The sequence below is a fragment of the Orycteropus afer genome, unplaced genomic scaffold (assembly GCF_000298275.1).
Source record: "Orycteropus afer afer isolate SDZICR_OR568_19922 unplaced genomic scaffold, OryAfe1.0 scaffold00012, whole genome shotgun sequence".
In the NCBI taxonomy this organism is placed as follows: Eukaryota; Metazoa; Chordata; class Mammalia; order Tubulidentata; family Orycteropodidae; genus Orycteropus; species Orycteropus afer.
This window is the reverse complement of record NW_006921599.1, coordinates 12,545,442-12,573,014: the sequence shown is the minus strand read 5'-3', so window position 1 is coordinate 12,573,014 and position 27,573 is coordinate 12,545,442. Positions and strand designations below refer to the sequence as shown.

Here is a 27,573-nt window from a genome sequence, read left to right as displayed (position 1 = left end):
ACTTCCGTAGTGATACAGCCTCGGAAACCCAAGGAGGGGTCGCTATGAGTCGGGGCCGACTCGACGGCACATAACAACAACAACAACAACAACAATGGCTAAGTAGTAGTATTCCACTGTATGTATGTACCACATTTTGTTTATTCCTTCATCTGTTGATGGGCATTTAGGTTGTTTCTACCTTTTAGCTATTGTGAATAGTGTTGCAAGTCTCTGAGTATCTGCTTTCAAGTCTTTTGGTTATATACTTCGGAGTGGAAATGCTGGCCATACAGTAGCTCTATTTTTAGTTTTCTGAGGAACCATCACACTATTTTCCATAATGGCTGTATTATTTTGCATTTCCACCAGCAACAGACAACGGTTTCAATTTCTCCACATCCTGACCAATATTTGTTATTTTGTTTTTTATCTTAGCCATACTAATAGGAGTGAAATGGTATCCCATTGTGGTTTTGATTTGCATCTATCTGGTGGGTAACGATTCTGAGCATCTTTTCATGTTTGAATGTTCCTTTGGTTAAATGTCTATTCGAGTGCTTTGTCCACTTAGCGATTGAGTTATTTTCTTTGTGTTGTTAAGGTGCTGAAGTTTCACATATATTTTGGTTATTAGATTCTTGTTGGATATATGGTTTCTGAAGATATTCTCCCAGCACGTAGCTTGTCTTTTCACTTTTTAGGTAAAGTCTTTTGATAAACAAAATTTTTAAATTTTTGAGGTCTCATTTATTTATTTTGTCCTCTGCTGTTTGTGCTTTCGTTATTATATTAGATAATCCATTGTTTAAAGCTAGGCCTGATAGCACTGCCCCTGTTTTTTTTTTTTTTTTAGGAGTTTTATAGTTTTAGCCTGCATGTTAGGTCCTTAATGTATTCTGAGTTTGTTTTTGTGTATGGTGTGAGGCACGGATCCTATTTCATTTTTATGCATGCAGAAATCCAATTTTCCCAGCACCATTTATTGAAGAAACTATTCTTTTCCCATAGAGCAGACTTAGCACCCTTGTCAAAAATCATTTGATCATAGTCGTGTGGGATTATTTCTATACTCTCAATTCTATTCCATCAGTCTGTCTATTGTTATACTAGTACCAAGCTGTGTTTTCATTTTATTTTTAACTTTTAATTGTGATTTGGGTGAAGTTGACATTCAACAGTTCATACACACATTTTGTTTTGTGATACTGGTTACATTCCCCACATTACCTTCCACTTCCTCCCTGTAAGGAGCTCTGATGGTGTACTGGGTAAGGCATTTGGTTGTTAACCAGAAGGTTGGTAGTTCAAACCCACCAGCTGCTCCATAGGAGGAAGATGAGGCAATCTACTTCCACAAAGATTTATAGCCTTGGAAACTCAATGGAAGTTGCTAATAGCTGGAATCAACTAGATGGCAGTGGGTTTGGTTTTTGGTTTTTCCTCCCTGTGGTGACCCTTTCCCTATGTCCTTCTTGCTTATGTATTCCTGCCTCCCCATCTTTCTCCTGTGCAAATGCTGCCCTTCTGATCCCCCAAGGTTGATTGTTCTAAGGAGAGCCATCTCCCTGGTGTAGATATTCAGCTCACAGACCCGTCTGTTGTTAGGCTGAGAGTTAAGCCTCAGGAGTAAGGTCAATTCCAGGCCCAAAGGGTAATTCAGGGCCACAGTCTCAGGCATGCCAAGCAGTTTTGATTACTGTAGCTGTGTAAAACAAAACAAAAAACACAAACTCACTGCCATCGAGTTGATTCCGACTCATAGCGATCCCTCCGTGGGTTTCTGAGGCGGTATCTCTATGGAAATAGATTGTCCAGTCTTCCTTCTGAGTAGTGGCTGGTGGCTTCGAATCACTAGCCCTCTGGTTAGCAGTCAAATGCCTTAGGTACTACGCCACCAGAGCTTCCAGCTGTAGCTGTATAGTAGTATGTTTTAAAATCAAGAAGTGTGAGTCCTCCTACTCTGTTCTTTTCTTTCAATGCTGTGTTAGCTATTCGGGGCCTCTTGGCATTCCACATAAAACTGAGGGCTGGTTTGTCTGTTTCTGCAAAAGAAGGCTGCTGGAATTTTTATTCGGATCACACTGAACGTATAGACCACTTTGGTTAGTATTAACATCTTAACAATATTAAGACTTACAATTCATGAACACAGAATATCTTTCTATTTATTTATGTCTTCTTTAATAATACCCCTGTATAAGTCCTTCGTGCCCCTGGTTAGATTTACTCGTAGGTATTTTATTCTCTTAGATACTATGATTATGAAATTGTTTCCCTAATTTCCCTTTCAGATTTCTTATTGCTAGTGTAAAGAAAACTAACTGATTATTGTTTATTGCTAAGTCGGGCTTTTCTGAACACTTCAGCAATGGATAAAACAAAATTTTAAGGAGAACCCAGATACCTAAAATAAGCAGTAATAAGCTTTTATAGCTGATTAAAATCTTTACTGTTGGGCATAAAATGTTTCACAATTTACAGAACCCCTGAAGAACCTCCATAGAAACCCCAGGGCTCCAGGATTCGATTACTGATCATTGCACAGGTGGGAAAATATCTGGGTCTCCTTCCTCAGGGGCAGTGGTTCCCATATAGATATGAAGGAGCAGACTGGCCCCTATGGACCACACAGCACTGAAATGAGCTCCATTTTATAGGACATGAAACTTTGACTCTAAGCATAAACATAAAAGCCAGGAAGTGGCGAAATCTATAAACCAGAAGGATGCATCTGAGTTGGAAATAGTACAAGTTCTCTTACTGCAGGAGCCTGGGAGAGCAAAGATAGCCCTTTTTATTAAAACTCACTGCCCTGTGGATTCTTCAGCTGGTATACAGGATACTTGGCAAGATGCCCTGACTGACTTTTCACAACTGTGCAAAGTCATATTTTAGAAAATGCATTCCTATTCATTTTCTACACTGAAACCCAAGTGCCTTTTTTCTGAATTGATTCCCAGAGAGAATTTTTCTTCTCTAAGCCTAGACAAAGTAACTTTCAAATTCTTATAAAAATACCTTGGGAAAAGGTGGTGAGAAAGGCTCAAAGCTACTTTAATCAAAAAACAGCATTTGACTATGGAAAATAACAGCCCAGAAAGAGACTAGAACATATGAGAATATAGTATATGATGAAAGAAGCATTACAAATCAGTGTGGAAAGGAGTAATATTTCAATACATAGTGCTGAGAAAAGTGATCTTTTGGAAACCAAATATAGATTATTGCTCCTAAGTCCCAGGTGGGTTAAAGAGTCAAAGTGAAAATTGTATCTCCCCCAAATTTAGAAAACTTTGAATACTTGCAATAAGAATAGAAGTTAAAAGGCATAAAGATAAAGATCTCTGGCTACATAAAAATAAAAAAAACTTTATGTACATTTGAACACAAGCACATAAAAACAACAAAATTAATTTTATTTTAAAATTAAAACTAATTAAATTTAAAATAATTTAATTAAAATTAAGATAGAGAAAAATATTTGCAATTATGACAAAGGGTTGTAAACCTTAACGTAATAGAGTTCTTGCAAATCTACTGCACCTCCTAAAGGGCAGGAACAAGCTAACACAAGAAATAAAAGATTCCAATAAAAATGGGGAAAGTGGGCCACCACTCCTTGGAAGGAAGGTTGGGCAATCTACTTCCATAGTAATACTGCCCTGGAAACCCAAGGAGGAGGGGTCACTATGAGTTGGATCCGACTCGACGGCAGTGAGTTTTAAGATGCAACTACTGGTCTCCTCTCATCTGGAGTGAAGAAGAGTGAAGAAAATCAACGTCATCTGGAAACAACTAGTCCAAACATAAGATGGACCATGAGGACCTTAGCCTTCATAACACCGAGACCAGAAAAACTAGATGGTGCCCGGCTACCAATGCCAACCTCTTGGAAAGGGATCAAAACTGGAGATCCTGGATAGAGCAGGAGGAAAAATGTGGAACAAAATTCAAAAACATAAAAATGACAAGGACTGCTGATCAGAAAGAGACTGGTGGAACCCCGAGACAATATTCCCAGGTTACCCTTCAGGCCTAGAAATGGACTCACTTCACAGATTGGCTCTCAGTCCAATAGCAGAAAGACCTACATGTAGAACACTACCGCAGGGCAATGCACCCACCTGTTCTAGGGAAATGCACCCCTTAGATCAATCAGCCATGAGACATCAGAGGGGCAGCATTCACATAGAGGGAAAGCTGGACAGACTGGAATGCATAGATAAGAAGGGCACAGGGAGGGGGTAGTCACAGGAAGGAAGAGAGAAAGAAATTTTTTTATGGTTGGGGATGGTAAATAAACAAAAAAAAAATAGGGAAAGTGTTCAACCTCATTAATGATCAAATTAAATTAAGACATCAGTGAGGTGCTTTTCACTAACATCAGGCAGGCACTCTTTCTGTCATCCTGTCTGCCTATTTCTTTGTTGCTCTTGGCTCCCTCCTCCTGCTGGCTGAATGTCTATTCTGGTTCAAGTTTTCCTGGAAAGCAATTTGTCAGTGTGTAAAAAAAAATAAAAATACCTATGCCCTTTGATCCAACAATTCTTTTCGGATTCAATCCCAAAGAAATAACCATAGATGAGGTCAAAGATTTAACTACAAGGAGGTACTACTTGTAACAGTCAAAACCCAAAAAACCAACTACCGTCCAGTTGATTTCGATTCATAGCGACCCTACAGGACAGAGTAGGACTGCCCCATAAGGTTTCCAAGGCTGTAAATCTTTACCAAAGCAGACTGCCTCATCTTTCTCCCATGGAGCAGCTGGTAGATTCAAACTGCCAACCTTTCAGTTAACAGCTGGGTGCTTAACCACTGTGCCACCAGGGCTCTTCTTTAACAGTGCCTAACTGCAAATACTTTCCCCTAAAGAGGAACGGTTAAACAAATTATGGCCATGTTTTAAAGACTGGATGAATGTCATATGAAAATGATTACATGTGTCTAGGGCATATTAAGGGAAAAAGAAGGAAATAATATCACAATGACAATTTTGTAAAAAGTGTATGTACACATAGGGAAAATGTACCAAAATGCTAAAAATGGATGTCTAGGAGAAGAGCTTATGTGATTTTTGTTGATTTTTCTCTAATATTTCTGGGTCTTACCATTTTACCATTTCTATAATAAACATGCATTTTGTGCATGGTAAGAATAATATAATAAAACATCTGCCAATTTGACAATTTTTACCTGTAGAATTCAATGACACTGATTACGTACATCATGTAGTGTAATCATTGCCACTATCCTTTTCCAAATTACCCCACCACCATTAACAGAAACTCTGTGTCCCCTAAGCAATGGCTCCCTCTTCTCTCCTCTCTATATAATTTCATTTTCAAGTGGATTTTTTTTTTCTGCCCAATTTGGTGCTTCCCACTAAGCGTTTTATTTTACCTTGGCAGGGCCAACTGTAGGCAAGAGAAAGATATTCAAATCAGGCCATGAAGTAGCAGGTATAACCCCAGAAGGTCAATGTGAGACTAAAGGCATTAAGAAAAGGAGATTCTATTTAGTAATCAAGAGGCTTATGCTCAGGCGTCTTCCACTCCTCACAGCCACCTTGTGGCTCCTTAGTCAGTGGTGAGATCAAGGTCACTACAGAGGAGGCTGCTGTGTGGAAAAATCCAGGAGTGATCAGGAAATGGTTCAAGGATGAGGCATAGTTCAACAAGAATGTTGGATATTGGGGAGAACAGGTAAGATTCCACTTACAGGAATAAAAAGTTATATGTAATTGTGAAGCCAAGGCGGACAAGAATAAAGGAAAAGCAGTAAAAACTCAATCAGAAATGACAGAAAATTACAATAATATGGTCAGGCTTTCCTCAAAGTACTAGCCTACCCACTGAGCAGCACTCCAGGCCTGGGGCATGATATCAGGGGGCAGGGTGGAGTTTGTCAGAGGTGATTAAGGAAGGGGAACGTAGTTTATCTGCACCTCATGTGTGGAACAAATATAAGATTGTCAGAGCTTGACTTCACTCAGCAGAACATTAGGCTCAGTTACTTGCACAGATAGTGCACATTCATTTCTTGGGCCAGCCTTAAACAGACACAACAAAAGGCAAGCTAGGCTCTGGGGATAGGTTACTGGTACTTCAGTGCTAGAATTCTCCACACCCATGCAGGAAATCCAAGTTCAATTGCCAAGTCAGTGTACCACATACACAGCCTCCACCAGTCTGTCAGTGGATATGTATGTGTTGCTGTGAGATTTCAGACTAAGATGGTGTAAAAATGGCATGGGGTAGGGGTCTGAACTCCTCTAACTTCACAAGGCAGGAATAGAAGCAAGATCAACATCAATAGCCCAAGGATGATTCCTATGATGCAGAGGTCAAACATGCTGCCACTCTCCAATTTTTTTTTTTTTTTAATACCAATTCTGACTCTATTCGCCACCACCCCCCCCCAACAATATTCTCTGCTTCTCTGCTGGGTTCAATAATTTGTTGCAGTGGCGACACAGAATGCATAGACAATATTCACAATTATGGAGTTTATTAGGGAAGTAAGAAGCTCTGGTGATGTTGTGGTTAAAGCCTTGGTCTGCTAACCAAACGTTCAGCAGTTTGAACTCCACTGAAAGATGAGACAGTCTGCTTCCATAAAGATTTACAGCTTTGGAAACCATATGAAGCAGTTCTATTCTGTGTTACAGGGTCTCTATGAGTTAGAATCAACTCAGTGGCAACGGGTTGGGTTGAGTTGGGTTTAAAAGGTTACAATTCAGGATCAGAAATGCTCAGGATATAATTCTTTGATCTGGACAGCCTGCCCTCAGCCGTGCCTGAAGGCAGGTCTCTCTCTGGTCCTCAGCTCCTCAGCCTAACCTCTGCCCTGCTCAGGCAAGTGTTACAAAGCTCTTCCAGCTCTGCCAATACATATCTAAACGCACCCCACTGTGCCCATAAACCTTGGCACAAAAGCACTCAGCTTTCTCATTCCATGGACTGGTAAGCCTACCATTTTTCCTTGGGCCAGGTTCTTGGTTCTGCTGCTTCTGCTGTCACTGTTTTTGTGCCGTGAGTCACCACTTCAGTAAAGCATTACAATGCTCTCTTTGTCTCCTGGGTCGAGGAGGTTCAGTGCAGGGATCTCAGGTCCAAAGAATGTACTCCACTCCTGGCTCTCTTCCTTGATGGTGGTGAGATCCCCCTTTCTCCCTCTGAGATGTTTTTTTTTTTTTTTTTTGTAAGAGTTTGTTTTACATTCAATATTACGTGTACATTTAGTTTCACTCTCCATTTACCATGCCCAACCCTAAACCAGTCTCCTCCCCTCCCTTCCCAGTAATCCTCCCCAAGTGCCCCTCATAGTTGTGCACTGTTTGTCCTGCATTTCCTCCGTGTGAATGTTGCCCCTCTGGTGCCCTGTGGTTGATTGCTCCAAGGAATGCATTTCCATAGAGTATGTGCGCCACCCTTAGTTGAGTGCTCTGCATGTACATCTTGTTTACTATTGGGCTGAGAGGCAGCCCTTGGGAGTGAGCTTTAGTCCAGGCCCAGAATGTATCCCAGGACCATAGTATTGGGGGCTCACCAGACTCCATCCGAGCAATAATTCTGGTCATTATTGAATTTTTGGATTTTGTTCCACGTTTTTCCTCCCACTCTATGCAGGATCTCTTGGTTTGATCCTTTCCTGAGTGATTGGCATTGGTAGCCGGGCACCATCTAGTTCTTCTGGTCTCAAGGGCCATTGTGTCCCAGGGCTGATTGCTTCCAAATGCCCTTTTTTTTTTTTTTTTTGGTACTCTTCTTCACTTCTGATGATAGGAGATGATTAGCTGCATATTAGATTGCCACTTGAAAGATTTTAAGACCCCAATCACTACTCACCAATGTAGGATGAGGAACAAGGCTTTTATATATTTTGTTGTGCCAAATGAGTTGGTGTCCCCAGTACTATTGTCCCGAGATAGTAGATCCATTGGATCTCCTACAGTATCTGGGTATCTGTGAGGGATTACTCTGTCTTCTGTTGTTTCTGTAAGTATTGCTGTTATTTTGTATCACTGGTGTCTGTGCAAGATTAGTCTCAGCTGAATCTATCCTTCTTCTAGAGTATACTTCTGTTCATTGACCCCCATCTGATCCTCTCAGGTGTTTATATCTATCTGTAGCCTGGCATTTGCTGTTAATGGCAATGCAGTATTGTGGGCACACTGGTTGGTATTAGCATCTGTCATCTATTTCCTACATGGATAATTTGCTGTCCTCCCTTTTCCTAATGCTACCATGGTGGTCACAAACTCTTTCCACACATTCCTTCCATTATCCATGTCAGTGTGTGGGCCCCAACTAGTCCAAAATTAATCCCTCCCTGTCCCTCCCCACCCCAGTAACCTAATAGGTGAGTTCCCTTTCTCAAGCAAACCCTTCTCTGTCTTTTTACAGTAATGGGCTCATACAGTACTTGTCCTTCTGCAATTGACTTATTTCACTCAGCATAATGTCCTCCAGGTTCATCCATGTTGTGAGATGATTCACATATCCCTTACTGGTCTTTAATGTAGCATAGTATTCCATTGTGGGATTGTACCATAATTTGGTTATCCACTCATCCATTGATGGGCATTTAGGTTGTTTCCATCTCTTTGCTATAGTGAATTGTGTTGTGATGAACATAGGTATGCATATGTCTGTTTGTGCACTCTCACTTCTTTAGGATATATTCCTAGTAATAGAATTTCTGGGTCAAATGGTATTTCTATTTAGTTTTTTAAGGAAATGCCATACCGTATGGCACAATGGTTGTACCATTTTACAATCCCACCAGCAGTGCACAAGAGTTCCAATCTCTCCACAACCTCAACAGCATTTATTATTTTCTTCCTTTTGAATTTTGCTATTATTGCTGGGGTGAGATGTTATCTCATCATTGCTTTGATTTGCATCTCTCTAATGACTAAGGATTGTGAGCAATTTCTCATGTGTTTGTTGGCCGCCAATATATTGTCTTTGGTGAAGTGTCTGCTCAAGTCTTTTGCGCATTTGTGAATTGGGTTATTTGTCTTTTTGGTGTTGAGGTGTTGAAGTTTTCTGTAGATTTTGGAGATAAGCCCTTTGTCAGATATGTCATAGGCAAATATTTTCTCCCAATCTGTAGGTTCTCTTTTTACCCTTTTGATGAAGTCTTTCGATGCACACAAGAATTTAATTTTTAAAAGGTCCTAGTCATCTAGCTTCTCTTTTACCTCCTGTGTATTCTGGGTTATGCTTGATAATCTATTTATGCTATAAATTAGGGCCCCCAGATTTGCTGCTATTTTATCTTTGATGAATTTTATAGTTTTGGGTTTTACATTTAAGTCTTTGATCCAGCTTGACTTTGCTTTTTTATATGGGGTGAGATATGACTCATTTTAAGCTTAGTGAATGGCAAAACTAACCAATCCCCACATCAGGGTTCCATACACCTTATTTCTATGGTCCCACTCACACCAGGGTAGCATGCACCTTGTTTACATTAGTAGCCAGCTATCCAACCCCTTTGGTGGGCCATAAGTACCTCACATTTGCACAGTTCCAGACAGTCATTTGGTGGGAGTTACAAAGACTATGGCTAGAAGGGCCATTTAAGTAAAGGTACCACAGACAGACTAGGAAGAAAGGCCTGGCAATCTACTTCTGAAAATCAGCCAACAAAGACCCTTTGAATCACAAGGATCCAATCAGCAATGGATCATGGGGATGGTGCAGGAGAAGGCAGTATACTGTTGTGTTGTGCATGGGGGTACCATGAATCAGGGGCCAACTGGACAACAGCTAACAATACAAAATAACAGAAATGTCCCCCTACCTAGTTGTTTCTAAAGGAATCATGGAATGGCAAACACTGTCAAGGCAATGACCACCCTTTGTGGAACACTAAATTGAGTTTTATTATAGGAGTCTCAGGTACAAACATCTGACTCTCTGAGGCCATTCACTGCTTTCCACCACAGTTCCAATCCACACCACTTCCCAAAACAGGGTGAAAACAGAAAATCCAAATAACATGGCTTGAGAATAGCCATCACCCATAACACACCTTTGTACTTCAATGAGGTACCTCTGCTGGCCAGACCACCCATGGCCCCACACCTGCACATAATATTGAAGTAGAGTGTTTGCCTCTCTGAGAAGAGCTCTAGAGCAGAAGGTTTGTTCATATGGCTCAGAACTTTGTCTGACCATGACTGCTAGAAAAAGAATGCACGCAGATGAATGAGCCACATCAATGCCAGAAAACTCTGAGGCCATGCCCAAAGTTGCCCAGGGACTCGTCAACAATGGTTGATTGGCATTGCCCTAGGGGTGTAGACTTGGGCTTTTAATCTCCTTAGAACATATTCAGTCTGATTATGTTCTAACCTTCCAGGACCAGGTTAGGAAAAGCTACTGGCCCGAAATCACTTCTCAGAGCCAATACGGGAACTTCTGCATCCCAGTGAGGCTGAGCGAGGTAGCACGAGGGTTGTAGTGGCCACAGTGTAGCACACAGGCCCTGGACTCAGGCCAACCACTTTTACCTCTTAATTGACTATGTGATCCTGGGAAAATTCCCTGACCACTCTAAGACTGTTCCATCATCAATAACACAGGGATTACGGCACCTGCCTCAAAGACTTGTTAATGCTCAAGGAGAAGTACTAGTATATGTTAGTGCCTTTTATAATAGTACCTAGAATGTACTACAAAATACATTATCCTGTTTCCTCTCCCAATATCACCAGGCAAGTGGCCCTATTATCTGTTCACTCTACAGTCAGCCAGCACTTCTACAGGACCCTTTTCTGCCAAGGAGAATTAAAAAGCCAAACCCACTGTCACTGAGTTGACTCCAATTCATAGCAACTCTATAGGATAGAGTGGAACTGCCCCAGAGGGTTTCCAAGGCTGTAAACCTGCATGGAAGCAGACTAGCTCATCTTTTTCCTGCAGAGCCACTGGTAGGTTCGAACTGCCAACCTTTTAGTTAGCAACCAAATGCTTAACCACTGTGCCACCAGAGCTCCTTCCTGCCAAGGATGTTTTCCAAAAATCCTTACTTTCCCTATCCCCAAGGTGGAAGCCTTGCTTTAGGGGAAAGGCAAGGAAAATGGGTGTAAAAGTAAATCCAAGCTGCTCTGGGTGCAAACCTCATTCCTGATACAGTTCTGTCATTGCCAGTCTTTACCAATTCACTGCATTATGACAATCATGACACTTGACACTCAGATGGCACCTCTGCATTTCCAAACACTGAACAAACGTTCATTCATTTTCTCATTGCCTCTGAAAGCCATGAGAGAAATGACATTTTCAAAAAAACCAATAACCAATGGCACAGGAATATGGGAGTTCTCCTAACGATCACAGATTTCAGGGGTCAGCGCAGGCAAAGAATGGTTTCAGAATAAACACCTGCCTCGCCAAAGTCTCCTGTTCATTGCTAGGGAAACCAACAAAAGCCAGGAAAACACATCTCTGGGCCAGCCGGCAATGGATGGAGGAGCCTTGCTGGTGGCTGCCCAGAAGCTGTGGGAACTCTGCAAGAATCTCCCCTCTTGGCCTCATACCCCCAGCAACGTGCCAGCTCTGCATTGGTAACAAAGCTGTATCCCTGGACGTCCCCCATCTCCCTCCCTCCTACACTGGCCACCCTCCCCAGGAACACTTCAGTCTGGGATGCACAACAGGCTGCTGGCCTGAGCTCTCAGCAGGGTCAGCTGTGAACTCAACTTCCAGACCAACTGTTTGGAGCAAGCAGCGGGAAGGTTCCAGGGCTCTGTGATGATTAATTTTAAGTGTCAACTCGGCTAGGCTGAGATATCCAGTTGTTTGGTCAAGCACTACTCTAGCTGTTGCTGTGAAGGTATTTAAATGTGATGAAATGTAAATCAGCTGGCTTTATGTCAAGCAGATTATCCTCCATAATCTAGAGTTGTCAGCCTTAAGAGGAAAAATTGGTTGTCAGAAAAATTTTGCATCAAGACTATAAGACGGTAACACAGACATTCTGTCAAGAGTTTGCAGCCTGTTGCTCAACCTACAGATTTTAGACTTGCCAGTCTCCATATGAGCTAATTCCTTAAAATCAATCTGTGTGTGTGTAATGTAATACATGTATTATATATATATGTATAGATGTAAAGCAATTTCCAAAGAGTCAATTCTAACACACAGCAACTTCTTATGTATCAAAGTAGAACTGTGCTCTATAGTTTCCATGGCTGATTTTTAAGAAGTAGATCACCAGACTTTTCTTCCAAGGTGCTTCTGGATGGACACCAATCTCCAACCTTTTGGTTAACCATTAATACCACCCAAGGACTTTGCCATTATACAAGGTTCAAAAATAGGGAATACGGAATGGTTTGTTTGGGAATGCATAAATAGGTTGGCTAAACCAGAGACCTGCAAGGAAGGAAATAATTCCCATTGACAAAAAGGTGGTTTCCTCTGAGGTGGGGAGTAGGAGGCGTCTGTATATAGCCATAACCACCAAGTGACCCAAGTGTAGTTACGTTACAGTAGTGTTTGTTTTGTGGTTATTAAACTGCCCATGTTTATGCAATTTTCTATATGTATTATTACATATCAATTTTTAAAAATGAATTGCAAAAAAAAAAAAGAGCCACTTAAATGGCTTCATTAAACCAAAAAAACCAAACCTACTGCCAGTAAGTCAATTCTGACTCATAGTGACCCCCAATAGGTTTCCAAGACTGTAAATCTTTATAGAAGTAGACTGCCTCATCCTCCTCCTGCAGAGCAGCTGGTGGCTTTGAACCACCGACCTTCTGGTTAGCAGCCAGCTAAGCAGCTGCTTTACCCACTATGCCACCAGAGTTCCCTAAGTGGCTTCATAAAGTCCATGTAATTTCTCATTCGTAACCCTTCTTATCTAACTCTTGAACCATAAAATAGCAGAGAATGCCAAGAGAAACTTCCAAAATTGATTAAGCTCTCCAGAGCAAATAAAACACTAGAGGTGAATTGGAAAGATCTAGTCTATTCCATTTCAGAGAAAAAGGAACTTCAACAATTTCTGGCTTGGTTTATCTCCTACCCTCAGGAAGAAAAACAAAGGACTCTTAGTTAACAGATATTTTTCAAGCCCTTTCTACGGTTTTAGGCATTGTTTCACAGAATTTGTGTTTATTTAAACCAAAGGCTGATTATGGATCACCAAGTCCCCAGCTGGAGACTTCTCCTCTCCTAGGAGTTCAGGTTTCTGTATCCTCTTTCACATGCTCAAAAGAAAAATTCACCACAAAGAATGTGGGGTAGAAGGTCTGCTTGGGGTCTCAAGCCTAGATGCAGTGTTGGTCATGATAACGAGTCACTTCGAACATGTGCCCAAAGAAGATCCACTTCCCCATCTCAGAAATAAAAGCTGGAAATTGGTTGCACACATATCATCTAATGGAAGAAGAAAGCTTTATCACTAACCTTAATAAGGACAGGGGCACTGTTATGGGTTGCACTGTATCCCCAACCCCTCCAAATGGTAAGTTCAAGTCCTAATCCCCAGTATCTGTGAGGGTGACCTTATCTTAAAATAGCAACTTTGCAGATATGGTTCCTAAAACTAACAAGAGCTCTCATACTGGAGTAAGGTGGGCCCTAATCCAATACGACTCAAAAAAACCAAAAACCAAACTCACTGCCGTGGAGTCGGTTCCAATTCATAGCGCCTTCTCCTTGGGTTTCTGAGGCAGTATCTCTATGGAAGTAGACTGCCCAATCTTCCTTCCAAGGAGTGGCTGGTGGGTTTGAACTGCCAGCTTCTGGTTAGCAGTCAAATGCCTTAGGCACTACACCACCACAGCTCAAAATGAGGTAAACAGACACAGAGACAGAGCATCACAGAAGACAGTCATGTGAAGACAGAGGCAGAGATTAGAGTGATGCTGACACAAGCCAAGAACATCTGGAGCTACAAGTAGCTGAAAGAGAGAAGAATAAGTCCCCCAGAGCCTTTGGAGAAAGCATGGCCCTTCTTACACCTTGAATTAGATTTCTAATTCCCAGAAGTCAGACACTAAATTTCTGTTGTTTTAAGCCACATAACTGGTGGTAATTTGTAACTAATACAGGCATGTTAACCAGGTTCAATGGGCAGTGCAGGGTACTGGGCAGAGCTTGCCATTTGTATTCAAACAAACCTAGCTTCAAATTCCAGCTTTGCCACAATGCTGGTGTGACCCTGTGAAAATTTCAAAATGTAAGAGCAAACTAGAATATAAGATTCCTCATCTGTGGCAAATTTCCTTAATAGTTTGTGAGTTAAAGAATTTAACTTTACCCAAAGAATTTGGTCTTTGTGTTTGGTTCCTGAGACATAACCTCTAACACCTTAGAATTTTCCCAGTGACTGAAGAAGTGTCTTTGTTATCTAAAAGGGCTCCAGACCACACCTAAAGTTTTACACTAATAAAATGATTCAGGTGGCGGCTGGCCAGAACAGAAAGACTCAATTAATGGTATGAGGGGACCTCAGGTGAGAAGGACATGACAAATCATGCCTAGCTAATGAGGCTGCAGTGTAGTAAATTGCCTGGTATGGCTTTTCTAGCCATGAGTCTTTGTAAACTCCATGGTGGAATTTGCCCTGAGCAACTGAGTAGCTCATTAAAGTTATCCACCTGGGGTATTTCTGTTGAGAGTGGCACAAAGCAATATTCTGGGAAGTCCGCGCTCTCTCTCAGGTGCTTAGAATTCTGATGTTATGATTGGCTAGTTTAGCCACTCTGCCAGGCTCAGAAGGAGGCCTCCTAGAGGCAGAAGTCTCTCTGACTGCTGGCTGAGAAAGACACGCTGTTGAGAGCCACGCACCCCTGAGAGCTACATGCTGCTGAGAAAGAGACACCAAGAGATACACACTGCTGAGAAAGAGACACCAAGAGACATGCATTGCTAAGAGAGAGACAATGAGAGACACACACTGCTGGGAGAGAGACTGTGAGCTGGGAGACAGTGGGCCAAGAGAGACTGAGCATTGTTCCTGAACTTGAATTGTAGCCCAGTGCTTCCCTAATAAACCCCATAATCTGAGTTCCATGTGGCCACTGCAGCAAATTATCGAACCCTGAGCAGAAAGGTGGTGGATGCTGCGGGAGGAAGGGTTGGTGTAAGGGTTGATGAAAGGGCTGGAGGGAGGCAGCATGTTTGGCCTTAAAGGAAAAGGCCTTGGGCTATTGATAGTGGTTCTGTATTTCTCTTGTGGGGTTAGAGGAGGTCAGGAGATGCGGCCTTCTTGCCCCTTTAGCAGAGGCCCTCTATAAAGATTCTGAACATGGAAACTCCACGAGCTTCCCGGTCGGTGAAAGACACTGATGGCACAAGGAGAGTGGCGCATCCTTTGTCATATAGATGTTTCAAGTTGGGAACCCTCTAAGACTTGGCCCTATGCAACTCTTCATTTGTATGTTTTCTGCTATAATAAAAATGTAGTTATAAGTATAGCTTTCCTGACGTCTGTGTTGTCCTAGTAAATTATCAAACCCAAGAAAGTAGTGGGAGCCAGCAGGTCAGAAGTGACAGGGACTGGGCTTACTCTCAAATTTGTGACCAGAAGATCAGAAGTGAGGGAGACTCTTATACTTATGAGGGAGTAGTGGAAAAAACCCAAATTTGTAGCCAATAGGACAAAAGTTGACAGTGTAGTAGGAACTCCAAGCTAGTGCCTGGTGTCTGAGGTCTTTGGCATACTTGGCAGACTGGAGGACTGTGCCCTTTACCTTGTGTGCTCTAATGCAGCTCCTGGTGGTTAGGGTCAGGAAGAAGTGCTGTATGTGCTACTGGTGTCAGAACAGAATTGCCACAGAGGGGAATAGAATGGATAATAAAAGTTGATTTGGATTGGTCAACATGTATTTGGTAGAGAAGTGGGGCCTTAATTTTTTCTACCTAGCGCTCTGGTAGTGTAGTGCCTAAGGCTCAAACCCACCAGCCACTCCATGGAAAAAGATGATGTAATCTACTTTCATAAAGATTTACTGCCTCGGAAACCCACTGGGGGTTGCTATGAGTCAGAACCGACTCTCAATGGCAGAGTTTGTTTTTTGGTATAGTTGCTGGTGAAACTGTAAAGAAGAGATGAAAATGTCCTGAAACACAGTAGGTACTCAGTAAATGATATTCAAAAACAGTGAAGCTGACAGCACCATTATGGAGAGTAAGAAGAATTTTGCTGTTCTCCCCCTTACCCTTTGGCACAACTAGTTGACCTGGAACAATTCTTGATCCACTCTTCCCACATGATAGGAAAGCACTGAAATAATTTTTTTTCTTTTTTAAAAGTATCTAGAAGCCCTTTAGCAGAAGATTTAACTCTATTAACAGAAATAATTCCCACCTCTCAATTTCCTTACAATGATGAAATGCAAAGAGAAGTAAGGTTCAAAATTCAAAGACGAGAGGGTTAGGTAAACTATCTAGTGGTCAATCTATAACCCTCATGTTAACTGAGAATAATTAAGACATTTTAATTAAAATATAGGTGTTTCAAGAGCCCAACTTTAACCCTGGAGTTTCTACTTCCTTTTTCTGTGAATCCACTTTTCTGCCAAAAACTCAAACTAAACTCACTGCCATTGTGTTGATTCTGACTCATAGTGACCCCTTTTGGGTTTCTGAGGCAGTAAATCTTTACCAAAGTAGATTGCTCTGTCTTCCTTCTGTAGAGTAGCTGGTGGGTTTGAACCACCAACCTCCTGGTTAGCAGTCAAATGCCTAGGAACTACACCACCAGAGCTCCTTGTAGCAATAACAAATACACGTTCTAACTAGTGAAGGTGCTAACAATTAGGGAAATATAGAAAGGCTGGAAGAGTCAAGAAACAAGCCAACAAACAAAAAAATATTGCCATAGAGTTGCTTCTGATTCAAAGCACCCTACAGAACAAAATAGAACTTCTTCACAGAGTTTCTAAGGCTGTAAATCTCTATGGAAGCAGATTGCTATCTTTCTCCTGCAGAGCAGCTGGCAGGTTTGAACCACTGGCTTTTTGGTTAGCAGCCCAATGCTTTAACCACAGCATCACCAAAGTGCCTTCAAAAGTTATGTGCAATTAATTATTGATTGTTGTGCAATGTTCACGCTGCCCACTTTAACTCTTAGAGCAGACTTTTTACTACCAAACAGGGGTGGGGGATAGAAGACATAAATATGTCAAACTGAAACCAGTTATATATCTTCAATTTTTAAAATATGCTCTTTGTTAAGAGGAGTGACATAGAGCCACATGGTAAGAAACATTCAATGATATTTAACAAACATAAGGAGCCAATACCCTATGATCTGGATTTTACTTTATTACAGAGGAGAGCACGCTATCCAATCTTCTATAGCTGCTGCCCTTTTCCTGATGGTCCTCAACTAGTCTTCAAATAAGGGGGCACTAGAAACTATGGTAGCATAGTGCCTAAGGCATTTGACTGCTAACCAGAAGGCTGGCAGTTCAAACCTACCAGCCACTCTTTGGAAGGATGGTTGGGCAATCTACTTCCGTAGTGATACCACCTCAGAAACCCAAGGAGGGGTCGCTATGAGTCGGATCCAACTTGACGGCATGTAACAACAACAACAGAAGCTCTGAAGAGAATACCGCTCACCTCCAATGCACGGAAAACTCCCTCTGAACTACCCCACATATAAAATGTGCCCCCATACCTACCATAATGGTGTGTTCTGGAAATTTGGCACGGACGAGTTTCACAAACTCCACAAAATGTTCTGAATATCCATTGGCTACATCCAGGCAAATAAATTTAACCTGCGGCACAGCTTCCAGGACGCTGCTCATCTTTTCCAGATCATTCTGCCCGCTGCCTGAACTCACGGCTACATGCTGTGCCAAAACAAACCAAGAAAGAGACACATCAATGGGGTTCATAAGTCAGAACGTGCCTCCATCCATCCACCTATCCTGGTGACAATACAATGAAACCTTGAGATTTATCCTAATCACACACACAGCAGACTGCTCAAGAAACACGACAGCAGCGGCATTCATCAAATCATCTAAACTTTGATTCTGTTATGTTTTCCATCATTAAATTGCATATATCCTTATACCTAAAGCTCAGCCACAGAATCCTTCCTGTAAACATAGTCTATAATATTCTGGAAACCTGGTCCTTGGCTTTTTTTTTTTTTTAAGCTGTGAGTTGGGTGAAAGTTTACAGAGCAAATTCATTCTCCCTACAGCAGTTCATACACATTTTGTTTCATGACATTGACTGCAATTCCCCACAATGTAGCAGCTCTCTTCCCACTTCTTCCCTGTAGTTACCTCTTCCCCGTGTCCCTCCTTCCAATATATGCCTACCTAAGCTATCTCCCTGTGCAAACACTGCCCTTCTGTTCTCCCATGATCGATCATACCAAGGAGTATATCTAACTGGTACAAATGCCCACCCTATATGCCCATCTGTTGTTTAGCTGGATGCCACAGGAGTAAGCCCAATTCCAAGCAAGCCTGGAGGCTAACTACAGACCATGGTCTTGGGGCTCTATCAGACCAGTAAGCCTAGTCTTCTCCATGATTTTGCTAGTCCTTGGCTTTTATTTAGTTCTTTCTGACTCTTTAGGTGGAATTCTGAAATAGGGAACTATTGGTGTGAATGTGTCAAATCAACTATATTCAAGGAAGGATAACAGAAGAAAGGTGGGAAGAGAAGAGAAGCAGGAGGAACCTGGGAAGACTAGTCAACTCAGGCTTCTTCACAGCAAAGGTGTGGTCTTCACCCTGAGCATCTTGCTCTGGGATGGGGAATAGGGAGGGAAGCTGTCTGAAATTCCTGTGGGAAAATTCCTTCCTATTTTCAATTTTACTTCCAATAGAATACTGACATGACATGCAGATCTTAACCTTCACAGAGCTTCAAGTGTTCGTTTTCTCATTGAAAGGATAAAACTTCTCAATGCATAAAAACAAACAAGTCTGAAATTATCTCAAACTGCACTGTATCCACTGCTATCCAATAGATTCTGACTCTATAGGACAGAGTAAAAGCCAGATTCCAACCCTATAACACTAGAATTGCCCCATAGGGTTTCCAAGGCTATAGATCTTTACAGAAGTAGACTATCACATCTTTCTCCCATAGAGCAGCTGGTGGGTTCAAACTGCTGACCTTTTAGTTAGCAGCCAAATGCTTTACCCATTCTGCCACCAAAGCTCCATAAACATGCGCTGTATGCATTTTAGATCTGAAACTGGCACACCCTGCTCAGTGATACCTCTCCCCCTAACCTCTACAGCAACCAGTGCCCTGGAACCCTGTGCCCCTGCCTTCTCTGAAAATCCACCCTTCTAGTAAGGATCAGTTTTCAGTAATGAAAACCTTAGTGAAACCATACAATAGGATTGTGCCCAGAGTCAGTAGTTCACCTTTCATGAGAATATTTATATTTGAACTGTTATCTCTAAATCCTTAGCCACAGATGAGGAATATATTTTAATATCCTCTGTTTTTCCTAAAAATCACAGCAATGTAGCTACAAACATGATATATGCATACTTCAATTTTCTCTATATATACATTCCTCATTATTAACAGCCTGCCACATGCTAACCCAAGGAGCTCTGGTAGCACAGTGCCTAAGGCATCTAACTGCTAACCAGAAAGTTGGTGGTTCAAACCCATTAGCCACTCCGCGGAAGCAAGACTAGGTAATCTACTTCCGTAATGATTTACCACCCCGGAAATCCAATGTGGGTTGCTATGAACTGGAATCGACTTGATGGCAGTGGGTCTGTTTTTTTTGACATGCCAACCCAATCCAGGCCTTCTTCCCCTCCCACAAGAGCTTTAATACCTTTTTTTTTTTTCCTGTTAATTTCTGTTACAGTTTGGTACATGGAATTCTAGATTGGTTAATTTCTCTCAGTGTTACTGAGATTTAATTTAAGATTTTTTTTCCTTTTTAATTAATCTTTTATTTGGGTTGAAAGGTAGTAAATTACTTGATAGTGAAGGCTAAGGTTCCAATTAATAACACATTGCCAAACTCTCCCTTAAAGAAGTCAAAGGTAGAACAACAACAATTAAAAAAAAAAAAATTGTTCCCCAAACTTCTCTAAGTTTATGAGGAAGAAAGAAGGTGAACATATCTACAATTCATTTGGACATAGTAATATGGCAAAAATGAAGGGCTTGCTATTATTCCAGAATGATTTATCTCTAAAACCACCTTCTCATTAATTAAAATTCACACTTAATTATAGTAACAACAACAAAAAAGTGTAACCTCAAAAGCAGTATGATAGGAAGTTGTCCAATCACAAATAGTCTGACTATGGAAGAGAACATCTCTCATACAGACAAACTTCTCTGAAGGCTTGGCTTAAAAATCACTAGACTATGCTGGAAGAAAAGTCAGGCATGTTGTATTGGGATTTGTTGTTGTTTTTAAAACTCTTCTTTTTTTTTTTTTTGGTAACAGATTTATTGAGATATAATTTGCATACTGCACAAATTCATACATCTAAAGTGCATGATCCAATACTTTTCAGGATATTCACAGAGTTGTGTATCCATCACCACAATCTATTTTAGAACATTTTCATCACCTGAAAAGAAATCCAATATCCTTTAGCAGTCACTTCCCATTTCACTCCCATGTGCCCAACCTCTGACATCTACTCAACCACTCTCTGTCTCCACGAATTTGCCTGTTCTGGATATGTCACAGATATAGAATCAAATAATATGTGGCCTTTTGTATCTGGCTTCTTTCATTCAGCAAAATGTTGTCAAGGTTCATCTATGTCAAAGCAGTTATCAATACTTCCTTCATTCCTTTCTATCAGTAAATCCATCCGTTCATCCACTGATGGACACTTGCGTTGTTACCACTTCTGACTTGTGAATAATGCTGCGATAAACATTGGTGTACAAGATTTTGCATAGATATATGTTTTCATTTATAACTACAAGTGGAATTGCTGAGTTACATGATAGCTCTGTATTTATAATCTTTTGAGAAACTGTCAAACTGTTGTCCAAAGCAGCTGCCCTATTTTACAATCCCACCAACAGTATGAGGGTTCAAATTTTTCCACATCCTCAACACATCATTATCTATCCTTTTGATTATAGCCATCTTAGTAGATATATTGTTTTTCAACTTAAAAAAAAAAACACATCTAAATGATTTTTCTGCAGTCAAAGGCATGTTCAACTAGACTCATACTGAAATACATAGCAAAAAACAGATCTTTCCACACGCCCTGGAGAGAACAATCATGGGAGAAGGAGGGGCTGCTTATGCACAGGGAGACAGCTCAGGGCACAGGAGAGTATGGAGGGATGGTCACTGGGAAGAGGTAACTATGGGGAGGAAGTGGGAGGGGAGCTGTTGCATTGTGGTAAACTGTGGTCAATGACATGAGACAAAGTATATGTGAACTGCTATATGGAAAGTGAATTTGCTCTGTAAATCTTCACCCAAATCACAATTAAAAAAAAAACAGGTCTTTCCCCTAAACACTCATGATATGTTTCATCTTTTAAGAGAAACACAGATATTAAAGGTAAATCCTAGTGTTTTCATTATGTTATACAGAATAGCTAATCACTGGCAATGATACAGGCCCAGAGACCCATACTTCCTTTGCCCAGGTCTCTCGGAACTCGTGTTTACTGGTTGCCAATGCAAATCCTTCTCACAACCCTGAAGCTCCTCTTTCCCTGCACCATCTGCAATTCATAACCAGGCGGCAGTCATACCTGCAGGCATTCCGGGTGCTTCGTAGCAAAGAGCTTCCAGTCATCCAGGGTATAATGCTTATGAATGGCTGTAAACATGCAGTGCTAGGGAACAAAAGAGCATCATTAGAGTATGAAGCCAGGTGAGCCCTCTTTCCCTTGCCCATATGGTGGATGTGATCCAACAGTACAAAGCATTTGTGTGTTCCTGCCATTCATGCTTCATTTGCTTTGAATATGCTCCTAGCAGCCAAAAACAGACAAAGGTATATCCAGGGCATTCATAAAACCTGCTTGCCATTCTAATCTAATTAGATGATACTGTATTCAGGACTTTAAGGGTCTGCCAGGAGGTAGGAAAGAATAAAGGAGAAATCTCTGAGCCCTGCCCCATCCTACTCCAGCTCCCAGCTCCTACCTACATTTGAATTAAGCCAACGGCAGCACATTGTTGTTGTTAGATGCTGTTGAGTCGGGGTCTAACTCATAGCAACCCTATACACAGCAGTAGAACAAAACACTGCCCTGTCCTGCACCATCCTCACAATCCTTGCTATACTGGAGCCCATCATTGCAACCACTGTGTCAATCCATATTGTGGAGGGTCAGATGGTGATAAATGAAAAACACACAGCAGATCCCCTGCTCATAAGAAGGGCTGCACTGAGACAAAACTCTGATTTGCTAACCCTAAAGAACCTCATCTTCTACCTAAACACTTTTTCTTGTGTTCACAACAGTGGGGTTTACAGTTTAAACTCTACCTAAAGAATTTAGTCTTTGTCCTTGGTTCCTGAGAGGTAACTTCTCAACCCCTGGAATTTCACCAGGGATTCAATTGTCTTTGCTAAGGCCACATCTGAGGGTATATTCTAGTATGACGACTCAGGAAGGGGTTGGCGAGCCTAGAAAGACAACAATGTGATACATGGACAAAGACCTTTGTGGGCTTCCTGGTTGGAAAAAGACGTGGATGCACGAGGAAGGCAGTGTATCCTTTGAAAGCTCCTCATTGGGAACCCTCCCAGACCTCACCCTATGTACCCTTCATTTTAATAAAATCATAATCCAAACTATAGAACTTTCCGTAAGTTCTAGAGAAGGATCAAACCTGAGGGAATAGTGGAAGACAGTAACTCAGAAATGGAGCCGGGGGTGGTAGGGCAGGGCCCCCTGAGTTTATAGCTGAAAACCTCAAATTTGTAACCAGCAGGTTAGAAGTAAGGGTACCATGGGGACTCCAAGCTCATGGCTGGTGTCTGAGGTCTTGGGCAGACTTTGCAGTGTGGAGGACTATGTGCTTTTTAATTCATGAGCTCCACTTTAGCTCCAGAAGTGCAACAAAGGGGAACAGAAGTAGTAATGAATTGATGTGACTGACTTTTACAGTTTAATGTAACAACCTAAACACTTCTGGCTAAAAATTAAACCCATCAGGCAGTTGGTATTCTTGACAGAAGGAATTATATGGAGTCCTAAATCTATGACTATCAACCAACCCACCATTTACTGAGGGTCTACTTTGTGCAAACACTTTGCATGTGTCTTATTTAATTCTCAGAACAGCTTTAAATAAATGTATTACTAACTTCGCTGGGGAGAAATGGTACACAATGAAATTAAATTGTTTGGCTAATAATGGGTAAAGGCCAGGATCAACTGCAGGGTTCAAGCTCCTTCCCCTGTAGAAGCTCCCCTAACTTCTGTGAGTCTGCCCAAATCTTCAACTATAATTCCCATTCTAGAATTCCATGACTACCTTCCACTAACTGTGAATCCTAGAAGTAGAAAGCTCTGGTGGCATAGTGCCTAAGGCATCTGACGGCTAATCAGAAGGCTGGCAGTTCAAACCCACCAGCTACTCCTCAAAAGGAAGGTTGGGCAAATCTACTTCCATAGTGAAACCAACTCAGAAACCCAAGGAGGGGTCATTACGAGTTGGGTCCGACTCGACAACAGTGTGTTGTTGCTCACACATGTTAGATTTCAGGACATTTCATGGATAGGAAGTCTTTGCTGTGAAAATGAGAAGAATATAACAAGTTCTTGAGTCCCTGGGTGGTGCAAACAGTTAGGCACTTGGCTAGTAACCAAAAGGCTGGAGGTTGGATTCTACCCAGAGGCATCTCAGAAGAAAGGCCTGGTGATCTACTTCTGAAAATATCAGCCACCGAAAACCCTATGGAGCACAGATGTACTCTGACACACACGGGGCTCCCATGAGTTGGAGATGACTCAATGGTTGTTAATCTGATACATGAATGAACCAGGATACTCTCGGAGTCCACCTGTTTTACCCTACCATGTACTTCATTAGTAGCAATGGCTGATCATAGAATAGAGCTAGAGAAAGACAAGGAGGAAAAAAGTAACAAAACCACTTTCTTTAGCAATTAATTTATTAGCCTCTGGCCCAAAGCTCTGTGGGGGCTGATGGCTGACAGACTATAACTGCCATGGAATGAGACAGACCATCCCCCTCACTCCATTTCTGAGCACCTAATTTGTTTGAAAATCATTTCCTTCTAATCACTGGCTAATAATGAATCCCAGTGCCTCCTGTGGTTAGACTTGCTGCCCACACAGTGAGCAGCTCTTTCAACTAATTGGATTTATATTTTCGCTTGGCAGGCAGATCAGCAGAGAGAGATACACCACCCCTGTGCACATCAGAGCAAACATGTGTGTCTAAGATGTGTTACACACTCTGCACCTCAAACACAGATGCCTGTGGCAAGGTTCCTGCCTGCTAAGGGCTTTTCCTTTGGTTTTGCCAAGGCCCAAACCAAAAGAAAATCAAACTCACCACCAAGTCGATTCCAACTCATAGCAAACCCCTCTGGGTTTCTGAGGTAGTAAATCTTTACAGAAGTAGATCACCCAGTCTTGCTTCCATGGAGTGGCTGGTGGGTTTGAACTGCCAATCTTCTGGTTAGCAGTCAAATGCCTTAGGCACTACACCACTAGAGCTTCTGGCTGCCAAGGCCAGGACACTAGCAATTTCCCTCATTAGAAAACTACACTGGTAATTGGGTAAGGGGATGTTCTTCCACCTCAAGCTTATACTGCTATCTGTCAGAATAAGGTGAAAAGCAAACCACTTAGATTTTGGAGTCAGGCAATTTGTGTTTGGATATTGACTCTTATCTCTACCTGGTTGGGTACCCTGGGGCAAGTCACCTTTCCTCTCTCTCTGAGCCTTCGTTTCCTCATCTATAAAAGGCACCTACCTCATGGAGTTATGATAAGAATTATTATATCCAGTGTTTGGCACAAGCACTCAATAAATATTTTCTACATAAATATGTATGAGAGCACAGGTGGTAGAATTATTGCCTTCCATGTGAAGACAGGTTCTTCAATTCCTGCCCAATGTACTTCAGACAGAGCCACCACCCATCTGTGAGTGCAGGCTTGCATGCTGCTATGATGCTGAATAGGTTTCTGAGGAGCTTCTACATTAAAACAGACTAGGAAGAAAGGCTTGCTGATCTACTTTCAAAAATCAGCCAATTTGTGATCCCTAGGGATCACAAAGGTCTGATCTGCAACTGATCACAGGTATGATGCAGGACCATTCTGTTGCCCATGAGTTGAGGTTAGCAGCTAACAATTAAGTAATAAATGCCACAGCACAGACTACATACAAAGCAGTTCTGTCTTCCTTTCAAAGACATTGACATGTTTGTAAAAAATGGTAATTGTCATGTTGTCTACTTTCTGTTTTATCTCTGGTTTCTAAAGCTATCACAGGTATGTTCAAGGAAGAAATGGATGCAGATCTAGACCATCTCATTTACAGCAAAGTCCAGACACCATCCAATTTCTGGCTTGAAAAAAAAAAGGAGAAAAGAAGTATCTCTAGCAATGATTAGACCCAGAGCTAAACATTTCAACCATACAGAATCACCCAAAGCATCTCACTTTTCTCCTCTTTCCTGTGTGTGAATAAGTCCAGGTGGGCTCCTGACAACCTACCTACACCATGAGCAGCACAGGGGAAAAAAAAAAAGCCAACATCTCACCTGTGACATCACCACTGCCATCTCAAATGTTCCCACGGTGTCCATGTTGGCCACGATGATGGGAATCCCTGAGTAAGTCTGCCTGGAATTTCGAAATGTGAAGGTACGTTCAAGATCAACCTGTTGGAAAAAAAGGTGTTAGAAGTAAGTGCTCTGTTCTTATGTGATGCATGCAAAGCTCATACATCCAGAGTTTGGAGCAAGAATACAAAGAAGGTATATGACCCTGGATTCTCTGAGGGACTGTCCCAGGTGTTTCAAAGACCAGAGAGTCCTGAGGAAACCAGGGGGGCTGTATTCAGGTGCAAATGCTGAAATGGGCTCTGTAACATCTTTAAGCATCATGTCTAGCTTGCTAGTGCTGCTGTAACAAAAGGGACCACAAGTGGATGGCTCTAGAAGACAAAAATGTATTTTCTCACAGTTCTGGAGGTAAAAGTCCAAATCCGGATCTCAGCTGTGTTGATTCTTCCCTTGTCAGAAGCCCCAGCCATCCTTGGCTCCTTGGTTCTTAGACATCCTCATAAGGTATCTGTCTCCCCCATGTATGTCTCTGTGTCTATTACATTTCTTTTACAGAACTCAGAAGAGATTAGGTTTAGGATGTACCCTACACTGGTATGGTCTTCTTAGCATGTTGTTGTTGTTGTTGTTGCTGTTCTTAGCATAACAAAGAGAAAACCACCTACTTCCAAATAGGATCAAAATTCACAGGTACAAGGGCCAGGAATTCAACATATGTTTGAGGGGCACAAGTCAATCCATACCAGGTCAGCACAAGGTATCAGCCATCAAGCCAAGTGTCTGGACTGCAAGCTTCCACTCCTTTTCAATAGCCTCTGCTATCCCACTGCCAATCTTCTGTCCCTTGCCTAGTTCGGTATAGCCTCAAAAACCCACATCTCTACTACGTTTTCCCTACTTCCCAGCACTGGAGGGACCATTCCTCTCATGGGAAAATCTGTTCTACTCTTCCCTGCCAACCATGATCTTCCTATTTCACAAATCTAGTCAACTGTTATCTTCCACCCAGAAGCAGACACTCCAAATGCAGCCTGCAGTGAGCTCCAAACCATTCATCCCTTAACCTTTAGACCTCCTCAGCTGTTGTATAATTGTGAGCATCTTTCAAGTTGCTGGCGGGTAGGACACTGCAACCATATGTTCACGCATACAAACACTTGTTCCCGTGACTTGCAAACAGCTGGAGGGAGGGCCTTCCAATTCTACTTTATCTCTAAGTTCAGGCATTGATGACTAACTCAGCTATCAGGAATTCAAGACAAAAACTCAGCCAGGATGGGGGCCTCAGCAAAGGCAGTGAGCTGCTAACAGAGTACAGGTGTTGTTGGTGTTGTGCCCCATCAAGTCAATTCTGACTCATAGTGACTCTACAGTACAGGGCAGAACTGGCCCACAGGGTTTCACAGGCTGTTAGCAGAATCAAAATTACTTCTTCGACCCAGGCAGATCTCTACTGGCCCACAGACCCATTCCTTGCCTGCCTCTGCCCTGTGCTTGAGATAGGGAAAACGTCCCCACTCCCTGCTTCTCCAGGATCTGTTTCCAAGGTTGGTTTCTGGCTCTGTTTCATCGATGGGAGAAAAAAATGTGTGGTAAACTGGAGGACAAACGAAAACCAAATGCACTGCCACGGAGTTGGATCTGACTCACAGCAACCCCTCCTTGGGTTTCTGCAGTGTAGTAAATTACTTTGTGTGGCTTTTCTACCCATAAGTCTTTGTAAACTCCAAGGTGGGATTTGCTATGAGCAACTGAGGAGCTTCTGATTGCTGAAAGTGTCCACCTGGAGTATTTCTGTTGGGAGTGGCACAAAACAATGTTCTGGGAGGTGCCCACTCTCTCCT

At 42.0% G+C, this 27,573-nt stretch overlaps 1 protein-coding gene across 1 annotated transcript in view; it reads right to left on the bottom strand.

Annotated features, from left to right (window-relative positions):
• The window catches only part of GMPR (guanosine monophosphate reductase), an 83,896-nt gene that overhangs the window by 38,776 nt on the left and 17,547 nt on the right, over window positions 1-27,573 (bottom strand). The window contains exons 2-5 of the mRNA XM_007951933.1: window positions 26,887-26,909; window positions 25,706-25,825; window positions 21,702-21,785; window positions 17,642-17,815 (exon numbers count right to left, since the gene is read on the bottom strand). Of these exons, the coding sequence (XP_007950124.1) occupies window positions 17,642-17,815; window positions 21,702-21,785; window positions 25,706-25,825; window positions 26,887-26,909 (401 nt within the window). The remainder of the gene's footprint in view (window positions 1-17,641; window positions 17,816-21,701; window positions 21,786-25,705; window positions 25,826-26,886; window positions 26,910-27,573) is intronic.